The 12,989-nt window shown below is 38.6% G+C and overlaps 1 protein-coding gene across 2 annotated transcripts in view; it reads left to right on the forward strand.

Moving 5' to 3' along the window:
* Nucleotides 1-12,989, forward strand: part of RELN (reelin) — a 441,212-nt gene that overhangs the window by 318,947 nt on the left and 109,276 nt on the right. For both annotated transcript variants that reach the window (XM_045564269.1, XM_045564270.1), the window contains exons 23-25: nucleotides 3,715-3,852; nucleotides 4,880-5,066; nucleotides 10,976-11,181. In XM_045564269.1, coding sequence (XP_045420225.1) covers nucleotides 3,715-3,852; nucleotides 4,880-5,066; nucleotides 10,976-11,181 — 531 coding nt within the window. The remainder of the gene's footprint in view (nucleotides 1-3,714; nucleotides 3,853-4,879; nucleotides 5,067-10,975; nucleotides 11,182-12,989) is intronic.

The following is a 12,989-nucleotide window of genomic DNA, read 5'->3' on the forward strand; positions in this document are numbered from 1 at the left end:
TTATTTAATGTAGCTTAGGCAACATCTAGAAAGTTTTGTCCTTGTCAGAAAAACCTTTGCAGGCTATTTTACACTCAAATTGTATTAATATGTTGCGTTATTATTTCTTAGCTCAAAAGATAGCACCACCAAGTTGAAAATTTTCGTATCATCCCCAACTCTCGTCAGCGTTAATTAGACACTGAAAGGAAATATATTGACACGTAAACTTTTTAGTTCTAACACAGTGCCTGCCACATAGTAGGTGCACTTATTAAATATTAGGGAATTAAATAGAATTTTAATTTGATGTGCCTCAATGAACTAAAGAGATGTTTTATTATAAAGTATCTCTTTTTACAACAGAAAAATTCCACCAGGTTATTCCCCTGACAATTTGTCTTTAAGTACATGTGATAAATAATTTCATTCTGCTTTTCTAACTTTCCTTCAAAGCCCTGGAAAAAGAAAGTGAAAATATTTTTTTAAAAACAACCCAGTAGGATATTTATTTTAGCATTCCGACTGGCTAATAATACATAAACTAAAACATTATTGCTACATTTCAAAAAAAATAGTATTCAACTAGTTATTGTCATTGTTGTTGCATCTATAATGCTCGAAAACTCTGCTATAAAGTATATTCACTCTTCTTGGCATTCTTGGTAACTTTATTTATTATGCGTATCTCAAACTTTTGTGAATAGCATATTTTTCTCAAGCATTAGGGAAAGAGAGTGCATTTTGGTTTGAAGCAGTACTCCTTTTTTGGCCAAACCTTTATACTCCATTTTTGATTAAAACATATGCAACTATAATATAAATTGAATGCATAAAAGCAAATGTGGTTCCTGCATTATCAAAGATCTGTGAAGTTTGGAAAATGTGCTAGATAGGAATGTGCTAGTGAGAATATCAAATGTATACACCTGCTCAGAGAAATTATATTGTATATGAACCCAACATTTGTTACCCAATGAAAATTAATTTCATTTTTATGGGAGACATTTACATAAGAACAAGTCCTAATGAGACCCAAACAGCTGTCAGTCGCTGACTTCATAAACAAATCAACACCTAATGACTGAATGAGTTTCAGAATAATTGGGTAAATGTAATTACAGGAACTCTGAAGGTGGAAAATACAATTTAGTCAGCCTTCATTTACCTTGATTCTTCAGGTTACCTAACTATCAAGAGATGAACTCAATGCTATTTCATTTTAGTCTTCAACTTTATATGGGCAAAAAAAAAAATGAATTAAAGAGTCAAGTTTCATCATTACTTTTGGGAATCCATAGAGTTTGGATTTTAAATACAAGCCAACTTCATTTCGTGACCCACACAGCAGTAGTCCCACTTTCAGACTCAGCCCAAAGTGTACAAGATTTTCATCCCAAGATTACTTATTTGTAAGAGAGAAAGGAGGAGAACAGGCAAATTAAATATTTGCACTGAGGGCGGTATTTAGCAGTGAAGCAGCTGCAAATCAGCGAGATCACACCTTGTCTTCTCACGTGTGACCAGCTGGAGATCGCTCACAGGACTAATTTTTTTCTCGCTAAAGCTGAAGCCAGTATTCAACCTTTTTCCTGCCTTTTCTCCTAATTAACATCAGCACATTAAACTGTGGGTTGTAGTTGTAAATGGAATAGTTCACTTTAAACTTTTTATCTTAAGGAAATTTTTTTTCCAAAAGTTCTTAAGATGCATGTAAGGACTAATTTACTTAGAAAAAAGAATTTAGAACGTGCCTGTATGTGACTGCTTAGAAGCATAAATAAACTAGGTAATCTAGGACAGGTTTCTGAATCCACCCCACCCCTAGTTTAATGTTTGAAGTAACAAAATGTCAGATTAATGTAGGCCATGGATTTTGTATAGGTATGCAACTGTAAAGAAAATAAATTGTCACCTTGGTCAACACAACACCAGAAGAATCATCGTATTTGAGATCTGGAAGGAATATTAGAGATCAGTTTGCCCAAATCTTTTATTTGAGAGGTGAAAAACTAGAAGCCCTTGAAGGCTTAAATTTCCCACTAAAGGTCACACAGCTGATAAGTTGTATAACCAGGGTCCTGGGGGTCTTGTCCCCCACATCCAAGTACATTCTTCACTCCATTACCTACACAAGTTAGAAGCAAGGCTGCCCTTTCACCTGTTCATTTACTCATTGACTAATTTTTTAGCAAACTTTTTTTAAGAACCTACTTTATTCTGTTCCTGTGCAAACTATCGAGACAAAAGATATCCCATTTCCCAAAGAGCTCACAGTCTTGTCATCTGTGGCCCTAAACTTAACTCATATTGTAATCAATCTTAAAAGAATAAAATCAACTCTGCTTTTCTTGGTAACAATGGTACATGAGTCTTATTTACTTCTATTCTTTCGGGCTCTATGCTCTAAGACAATGTATCTACTTTTATAGTAGGCTTTTCTAAAAAACATTTCTTACTATGGGACTCTGAAAATTGTAGTGGCCATTTGATTACAAATATAAACCTGTTACCATAGAGGAGGCAGCGCATCGGTCCCGTTGTATGTCCTGACGAGCGTTAATAAGCAACAAACCTGTGTCTTCTGGATACACTTCAGTGAGTCCTGGAATTATCCTACTAGGAATGAAAATGCAACCTATTAGCCACAGATCATTGATAAAATAAACAATGAAGACTTAGTCTGAATTTTAACAGTCTGTTATGTACTTAGGGAGTACTTAATATGTGGGTAATTGATGCAATAGACTTTAATGGATCATTCAGAGCCATTAAGATCAAGTCTATCTGTATATAGTAGTGTGCTTGGGGAGGAAGGTTTAAGCAATGGAACTGAGCATGCACAATAATTCTGCACGTCTTTTTTGTTTTTGTTTAATCCTTAGGCCAAAAAGACCCCTGAAAATTCCTACAGGTGAAAAATATGCTGTAATTTTAAAAAGAATTGTTGACATTGCTCTCAAAATATCCGCTTCTTTAGACTTTATGTCTGGATTCAATGAATTAAGGTCCCAAGTGTCTCTCTCTGTGTAATGGACTGTTTAACTTTTCATCTCCACTTAAGATCAGCTTGTCCATGAAACTCAAGCAAGTTAGTATTTCAGAAATAAGCAGAATTTAGCTTATTTGTAAAAGATGTTCTTATTTGTAAAAGACTACATTATAGTATGTCCCTTCCACCCCAAAACAATACCCCCAAATGAAACTTTTGTTTTAAACTGAGAGCTAACTGAAAGTCTTCCAATAACTATTGATGTGTTTATTGTAAGAAATTGTATTGTGAAATATCTTACATATTCGTCTGTGACAGATGGGTTCAGTTTAGTATCTATTTTTTTTTAAATATTCTTTCATGGTACTTTTCTTTTTCTAGCATCAGATCTCTGTGCAACTACCAAAAAAAGTTTGATATTTTGTTTTCCTTTAAAATGTCTCTCACACAGGAGACCAGGGTTTGATTAAAAAATAAATAAACAAATTTTAAAAATTAAAAAAATGTCTCAAATTAAGAGTGAAACGTATTCAATAGACAGACTTCTTTTTAACTTTCTTTCCTGATAGAATTGTTGCATTGCACTAGAATTGAGTGGAAATTAAAGAAAAATGATGGGCAGCTAAATGCAAGTCCCAGAAAGTTAGTTATCTGAAAGATTTTGGCCTCTGACATTCTTTGTTTATACCACCACATATTGGTTGAAACACTGCTTTTTTGTTTTTCACTAACCTTGTTTCTAGGTCCAGTGCCACCCGCTTCCGTTGGAGTCAGAGCTATTACACGGCCCAAGATGAGTGGGCTTTAGACAGCATTTACATCGGGCAGCAGTGTCCCAACATGTGCGGCGGGCACGGCTCCTGTGACCACGGCATGTGCAGGTACCCGCACCAAGAAGTGCAGTCAGTTCCCTGCTTCTCAGGATTTGTGTCTGTAAAGGGACTACAACAGTTGTCATCAGAATTGTAAGGATAGACTATTAAATAATGAAGTGGCCAAAAGAAAACGATCCTCCTTTCTGTTTTTATTTTAGATGTAAAAGACATTGTTACCTTAAAATATTATAATACCATATATTCTAAACTTCAAAATCTAACCTCAAGACAAGGCTTCCTGGGTTTAAATTTCAGAGTTTATTAAAAGAGCCTTACTGTTGTTTCCCTTTTCTTCCCCTGACAGTCTTATCTTAAAGCAACAAACATTGCAGCACACTATCCCACATCACTTCTCCAGAAGTTCAAGGTTGTGTATATGAGGAGATGGTGATTATCACTAATGAGAGCAGAGGAACACACTTGAATACTTAGACTCTAAAAGATATGTAATTTAATTAGAAAGAGGAACTATAAAACATGGCCAGACTTACATGTTGGTTGAACAGACAGACATTAATATGTGGCTTTTTAAGGCTACAGAAAATCACACTCTCCTTTGTCCCCCAACACACACACACACACACACACACACACACACACACACACGTGTCCTCCTTCATTACTACTTGATGCCCAAATTCTACCCTTGTAATGTTATTTCTTGTAAGAAAGGATTCTGCCTTGTAGTCCCAGCTACTCAGGAGGCTGAGCTGGGAGGATAATTGTGAACCTAGGAGTTGGAGGCTACAGTAAGCTATCATCACACCACTGTACTCCAGCCTGGGCAACAAGCAAGACTCCATCTCTAAAAAAAAAGGAAGAAAGAAAGTAAGGACAAGACTATCCATTTGGGAGGAGTGTGCAAAACTGAAAGTTGCCACATACACAGATTGGCATACAGAGTAACACTGCAAAGAAAAATCTAGTATGAATAATAAGACCTGAGTAAAAGTAAGACATGGGAAACGTTTCAGGTGAGATGGCCGTTGCATTGGCAGGTAGGCCTGTGACTTCTCTACCTGCTCTCTCATAGGTGTGACCAGGGATACCAAGGCACTGAATGCCACCCAGAAGCTGCGCTTCCTTCCACAATTATGTCTGATTTCGAGAACCAGAATGGTTGGGAGTCTGACTGGCAAGAAGTTATTGGGGGCGAAATTGTAAAACCAGAACAAGGGTGTGGTGTTATCTCTTCTGGATCTTCTCTGTACTTCAGCAAGGTATGACCAAGACCTGGGATAAGTCATCAGGGTAATGGCTAATTTAATATGGGACCGGTTTATGGGGCAGTGTGAACCCCAAAGGTACAAATGTGAAATGATTTTATTGTTCTCCATGTTCCCTACTTTTGACTGGGCTTTGTCAAATTCCTATCCCTTAACTCTTAGAGTTTTACGATTGGTTTTGGTTGCTAAAAACCCAGGTTAGGTCAAGTTAAAATTCCTACCCTTCTTGTACCTGGTCTAAATCCCATTGCTTTCCTTCCCTCCAGTGCCAGTCAGGCTTGTGTCTTGAGGGTCTTTGAGCAGGGAAGTTTCTCAGTCTCCTCTCAGCCGGGCCTTTGGAGGGTGTGTCGTGTGCAGGCCTGGGGGCAGGGGTGGGAGTGGTGGAGCTTGGAGGTTAAGGGCAGCGACTCTGGGGCCAGACTGCCTGTTTCAATCCAACCCTACCACTTCCTTGCCCGGTGACTTTGAGCATATTTCTTAACCTCCTTGTGACTTAGCTTCCTCATCTGTAAAGTGGGGATGAAAAGAGTATCTGCTTCATTAGGGTTATTACGTAGATTCAGTTAATATCTGTAAATCATGTAGAACAGTCCCTAACGTATAGAAAGCACTTCCATAAGTGTTTATTAAATCTGTCAATCTGTTAATATCAGGAATATGATTGGAGGAAGGAGGGATGATGGTGGAGGTGGGGGTAGGGGTGTACAGAGCCGTTCTGGGGGAGCTGACCAGCCATCCGTGGTAAGCAGACATCTCTCAGGTTCCATTCTGGCTCAATTTGGTGGCTCCTGGTGGCATCTGCTGATGTGGGACTCTGCATAAATGTTTTTCTTGCAATATTTAGGTTCCCCAGTGGTAGCACCAGATTAGGCAGGCAGATTGGTGGATACCAACTAGGGACTGAGGTGCCAGCCAGAATCTTCCCTAGCCACAGTCTAGGCAGGATATTCTTTCTCTGTCTCCTCCAACTCATGTCCTTATATAGTCTTCAAAGGGACTAAAGGGGGAAGAAGGTCCAGTCTCCAACCTGAACAACATGTCTAACCCTAATTATTGGCAGCTCTCTCTTTAGAATGTCGGGTGCTTAATACCACTTCTTTCCAGCAGCGACTAAAGCCACCAATTCTGGAACAATTGGAAGTGTCCCACTTTACGTCCCATAACAAGTAGACAGGTGTGGGTGATATACCATAGTGTTGATATGTTGCAGAATCTGTTTGGGCAGAAATCCAAGACAAGTTAATTTATGCAAATCCAAAAATAGGTACATGTTTTGTTTTAATGCAGGTGCGGAACAAAGAATCAGCAAGTAAACAAGGTAGAGAATAATAAGAAATCAGGGATGGAGTCCATTTAACAATATTTCCTATCCATTGACACTGAAGGTTCCCTGATGACTATTATTAGAGATAATATAGTGAATACATGATCAACATGCATTGCATACATCTAGATACACTGTATAATTGTACAGAAATGGGATGATTGTGCTTCCGATAAGCATCAATTTTAAAAGAATATTATGAATCTTTCACCAAATGGAATCAAACACCCCAGTAAACGTGTGTGTGCATGGACATACAGACACACACATACACACACGAACAGATTTTAAATATATAAAGGGTTGGGTTACATATCAGTATTTCTTGTACTTAATTCAAGATGATCTCTGCAATCAGACTATCTGGGCTCCAGAACTCATTGATTGGTTCTCTTTGCAAAGTTATAACAACTCTCTATATCTCAATTTTCTTGACTGTTACGTGGATGTTGCGAGGAGTGTAAGTGAGCTAATGCGGATAAAGAATAAGGAGTAGTGTTGTGAACATAGAGCTCAGTAGGTATTAGCTATCATACTTACATTTAGGAGAATAAATTTCAAATTGGTATCATTGAATATTTCTACATATATGCCCTCCTACTAACTTGAAAATCATCATTTCAAAAGTAAAATTATTTTCTTCCGCACAATCCAGCTTTCCCCTTAAAATTTTAGCAGACTCTCCTAGGATTAATTTTTTTACTTTTTTTCTCTTGATTCAATCAAAACTGTTTTGAATTCTAAATGGGAGAAACTGTCCTAAGCAAAAAAAAAGGGGGAGAAATTTGATTCATGTGATGAAAACACAAGGAGGGCTTAGATGGAACTGGGCTCAGAGATCTGGAGCCAGTTACTCAAATGCCCTCAGAACTTAAGAGTAGATTGTATTTTCAGGTCAGCTGTTACTGATAGCCACAGAATTTTCCAAGCAGCTCCATAGAAAAAATTGGGAAGTTTTCTGACTGGCCAATCACAGTGTCCCGGGGGAAATGGTGCCCTATGATTGGCATAGCCAGAGTCATGGACTCATTGGTTTGGCAGACAGGTGGGATGCAAGGTTTGGCAGCCCCACCAGCATTGATGGGTTTATTGTAAGAGATTGTATTGTGAAATATCTTACATATTCGTCTGTGACAGATGGGTTCAGTTTAGTAGGTATCTATTTTTTTTTAAATATTCTTTCATGGTACAGCAAGTGTATTGGAGTGGAGAAGGGGCAGTAACCCAAAGGAAGGATTTCTTAGACCATTTGTACATCATCGTAGGTTAATTTATCTAAATGTGTCTTTCCATCCTTTCCCTCTCTTGTCACAAATGTTCAGGATGGTCTCCAATACTCCTGCCCTAACTACATAACTTACATTCATTTTCCAAGCACGAGTCTTCTGTCCAGCCAAGAAGCTCTCCTCACTATCCAAGGTTTTGCCAATTTCCCTGCCTTGGCCCAGGCTCCACTACCTACCATTGTGCCTTCTGTCTTCTCTGCATTCACATAAAACTTTCAGCGTTCTGTTCAAATCCTGCTGCTTCTGTAAAGCTTCTGGAGCTATGGCAAACTATACTAGTCTCCATTTTCTTAGACTTCCTCTCTCATTTATACATAAATAGTTCATATTTTTATTTTTATCGTCACAGTACCTGGCAGAATGCAGAGTCCCATTGGCTGCCATGAACTCCAGATGAGGTGTTCACCTCAGAAATGCATGCCACGTGCTAGGCATTTACTAATCCATAAATACTCCTGAAGCTGTATAGATTGGAAAATGAACAAGTGATCATATGACCAAATGGGGCTCCACAAGGAATCCGGGCTTGGTCTGCAGGCCTCAGTTGGCGTCACTGTCTCTGCCACAAGTCTGTGAATCCTTCCACGTTTGTGGTTATAACACATGGTGTTGTGCCTGGTATAATTGTTGAGGAAAGGAATGAAAGAGTGAATGAAATTAAGAAAGAAAATTGGAAAAGAACAATCTTTAAAAAAGATTCTAAAGAAATGGTTATTTTCAAATAAATATAATAGAATTGTTTTCTAGTAGCATTTTGATTAATTTAAAAAGACTTTAATAGAAAGCAAAAGGTGAATATTCATGAAGTATTTTAAGGGTTTTGTTATAAAGGTTATAGATTCTGAAAGTATTACCTGTTAAAACTTGTTTTATTTTAGCTGTACCCCCAAAGCAGTGAACCATTTAACCTATAATTTTGGGGGAAAATCGGAGGGTATTTTTCATACTCCAGGAATAAAGCATGCTTAACATATTACTCCAACACACACACACATACACACATTACATGTATATATATGTCTACACATACGCACACAAACACATTGAAGTAATAGAAAAACTTCGAAGCATATGTTACATTAAATTCTAAATTCTGATAAGAACTTTGCCATGAGCCATTTCCCTTTTCTTTTTTTCTTTCTTTAAAACCATGTTCAGGATTTCAGGTCAGTGAACAAAAGAAAATGATTCGTGCTATTCTCTAGGAAAAAACACTTTCAATGCCAAACTAAGCATTTGTGTGATACTTCCGACCATTTACAAAAATCCCACAAACAATCTTTCAGAACCTATGTAGACTAACACCATAGTCTCCTGGAAAAACAGCACTACTCTATGAATTTCACAATAGGAAAATCATTCCAACCAACTAATTGTGATAATTGGATTTTTATAATTCTTCTCACCTTAGAGCTTTATCCTTCTGGCTCATTTCCACATGCCAGGTTTTTCAGAGCAGTTTGCTGAATTGGAATTAACCTGCTAGGTTTGTAGTTTTTCTTCCAAAAATCATTCTTTCTGTAATGATCTGGAGGCGTGAAAATACTAGGATCTCTGAGATGTTTCTCACTTACAGTATTTCAAATCAACAACAAGAAAAACTAAAAGCACATATAACAAGTTGAAAATGCATATTACTTATAAGATGTCCTCAAATAAATACTTAAAATTTCCAAAGAATCTAAGTTCCTGCCTCAGAATTAATTTCAGTTCTCATTTTTCTAGCATCCTCATTTATATTGGAATCTCTTAATTGGCTTTAGACCTATCAGTAGCAGTGTACTCTTTTAATTAGCTCCAAGTACTTCCCCTGTGACTTCTAATAACTAAAACCCTTTCTTAATTGACTTAGTGGATTAGAGTAGAGTTTAAATTATAAGTGTGAGGGCTGTTTTTCTCTAATACTGTGTATACTATCTCAGTTTTTGTTCCTGATTTTTAATTGAACTCCTTGGGAGCTCTCCAAGACCAGCTCAGAGAAGTCCATGGATTAGCTTTGGCAGAAGCTGTTTGGGTGGAAGAATCTCATAAATAAACCCTTTTTTAGTCCCATTGGCATGAAATCATGTAGGCACCACAGGAGCAATGACAAACCTTGGGTATTTTGTATCTAACACCTCACAACAGGACTGCGGCCTGCAGGGGACATACTAAGCAAGGTACTAGATTTGAGGAAATTTTTAACACTTTGAAGACACAAAGAGACCGTTTAGTGGTTGCAAAAACTTATTTAAATGATTCTTCCCAACCTCTCTATTTGAGACAGAGAGACTAGGAGCTTGAGAGACTCAAGTACTCTTTTTTTTTTTTTTTTTTGAGACAGTCTCGCTCTGTCGCCCGGGCTAGAGTGAGTGCTGTGGCGTCAGCCTAGCTCACAGCAACCTCAAACTCCTGGGCTCAAGCGATCCTACTGCCTCAGCCTCCCAAGTAGCTGGGACTACAGGCATGCGCCACCATGCCCAGATAATTTTTTCTATATATATTTTTAGTTGTCCAGATAATTTCTTTCTATTTTTAGTAGAGACGGGGTCTCGCTCTTGCTCAGGCTGGTCTCGAACTCCTGACCTCGAGCGATCCACCCGCCTCGGCCTCCCAGAGTGCTAGGATTATAGGCGTGAGCCACCGCGCCCGGCCTCAAGTACTCTTTTTGTCAAGAAAAGTTTCTGTCTCGCCTGGTTCCCTTTAGGGTCAGGGGCATATCTCTGGAGAGGATGTTCCCTCAGGAAGGCATGAGGTGTGTCAGGCAAGTTACATGCAACATGTTATTTCATGTAATTGTCCTAACACCCTATGATGAAGGCAGTATTGTCCATATTGTACCTTTGAGGAAAATAAAAGCTCAGAAAGGTCACACTACCTGTGAACAGTATGAATAATGGGCTGAGATTCAAACCCAGCTCCAACTGATTTCAAAGTATATAGTCTTTCTTCTCCATTACTCTGCCTGGAGGAGATTTACAAGGTGAAGATTGGGAGAGTTTTAATTAAAATTAATTTTGCTTTATTTTTTTAAAACTTTCAAGTACTCTTTGGTATAGTTAGCAATTTCCACGGGTCTCATAACCAAGTCTGGGAAGCAGTGATGTGGAGATTTGGCAAACGTATCCAGGAACAGTTACCATAGCCAGAGTAGAGACAGATAAATGGCATAACTTGCTCCTCTCAACAATAAATGGAAACAAAACCGTCTCCACATAGTGCTAGCATGCTCGTGTGAATTTGAAACTGAAACAACAAAATGCCAGAGAACTTCCAGATGATTGAATCTGTGATTCTTCTGTTTTTTTTGAAAGGCTGGGAAAAGACAATTGGTGAGCTGGGATCTGGATACTTCTTGGGTGGACTTTGTCCAGTTCTACATCCAGATAGGAGGAGAGAGTGCCGCATGCAACAAGCCCGACAGCAGAGAGGAGGGCGTCCTCCTCCAGTATAGCAACAATGGGGGCATCCAGTGGCACCTGCTGGCAGAGATGTACTTCTCAGATTTCAGCAAACCCAGGTAACCACCCACCTGGTGGGTTTCCAGGACTGGTAAAGATTAAACTGTTTGGTTTTTTGTTTGTTTTTTTGGTTTTTTGGTTTTTTAATTTCAGCTTATTATGGAAGATTAAACTGTTGATGCGTTTCTAAAATGTTAACTGTGGCAAAAATAGACAAACTCATAAGTATTTAATGTGAAAGCCCAATATATAAAATCATTTAAAGTGACTAGACAGTCCGGGCGCGGTGGCTCACGCCTGTAATCCTAGCACTCTGGGAGGCCGAGGCGGGTGGATCGCTTGAGGTCAGGAGTTCGAGACCAGCCTGAGCAAGAGCCAGACCCCGTCTCTGCTAAAAATAGAAAGAAATTATCTGGCCAACTAAAAATATATATAGAAAAAATTAGCCGGGCATGGTGGCACATGCCTGTAGTCCCAGCTACCCCAGAGGCTGAGGCAGGAGGATTGCTTGAGCCCAGGAGTTTGAGGTTGCTGTGAGCTAGGCTGACGCCACGGCACTCTAGCCCTGGCAACAGAGTGAGACTTCTGTCTCAAAAAAAAAACCAAACCAAAAAAAAAAAAAAAAAGAATAAAGTGACTAGACAGAAAGCATTTGTATTCATGTTTGAATCTTTAAAGATTTTGAAAAAAATTGTGACTAGAAAAAAAGCAAATTGAGTGACCACTGTTTACTCAAAGAAACTCTGTAACATAGGGATGTTCCAAGCTCATTTTTCCGCTTGCAAATTGGTTTATTCAGACGACAGATGCACTAAGAGTCCCGACTTAAGCATTATACAAAGCATCCATGTAACAGAAACATTTGTATCCCCTTAATATATTGAAAAGAATTCACAAAGAAAAGGACTGCTTGCATAGAAAAGTACTGCATGCAAACATAAAACTACATACACATGTAACACATGTATGTCAAAGACAACAAAGAAAAAGAAGGAAAATAAATTGAGAAAAATATTTGCAACAAATATGAGAAACAGAAGACAAATGTCTCTGTAAAGAACTTACACAAATTATCAAGAAAAGCACTAAGATCCCAATCGAAAAACAGGTAAAAGGAATAAGTAGATGTTACAAAAGAAGCAACACAGATGTTTAACAAAACATGAATAACATTCAACCTCTGTTGCATAAAAAAGATACCATTTTTCATCAGTCAAAATGATTTTTTTTTTTTTGAGATAGGTCTCACTCTATCACCGAGGCTGGAGTGCAGTGGTAAGATCATAGCTCACTGCAGCCTCCAACTTCTAGGCTCAAGCAATACTTCCACCTCAGCCTCCCAAGTAGTTGGGACTATAGGTGCTCACCACTATACCCAGCTGCTTTTTTTTTTTTTTTTTTTTTTTGCAGAGAGAGTATCATGCTGTGTTGCCTAGGCTGGTCTCAAACACCCAGCCTCAAGCAATCTTCTTGCCTTGGCCTCTCAAACAAATGATCATTTTTTAATGACAACAACAAGTGCTATCTCCACATGGGAGTAGCATGACAGGTGCTCTCACATCATCCTGCAAATTGCTATGACCCTTCCAGAGAGGAATTTGGAAAAATCAAGAGCCTTAAACATGACCAGTTTATCTGACTGAGTAATTCCATTTTAAGGAATATTCCCTAAAAAAAACAGGCCGAGCACAGTGTCTCACACCTATAATCTTAGCACTTTGGTAGGCTGAAACAGGAAGATGGCTTGAGCTCAGGAGTTCAAGACCAGCCTGAGCAAGAATAAGACCCCATCTTTACTTAAAACAGAAAAATAAAAGACTAGCTGGGCATGGTGGCATGCGCCTGTAGTCCCAGCTACTCGGGAGGC

The sequence above is a fragment of the Lemur catta genome, chromosome 11 (assembly GCF_020740605.2).
Source record: "Lemur catta isolate mLemCat1 chromosome 11, mLemCat1.pri, whole genome shotgun sequence".
Lineage (NCBI taxonomy): Eukaryota > Metazoa > Chordata > Mammalia > Primates > Lemuridae > Lemur > Lemur catta.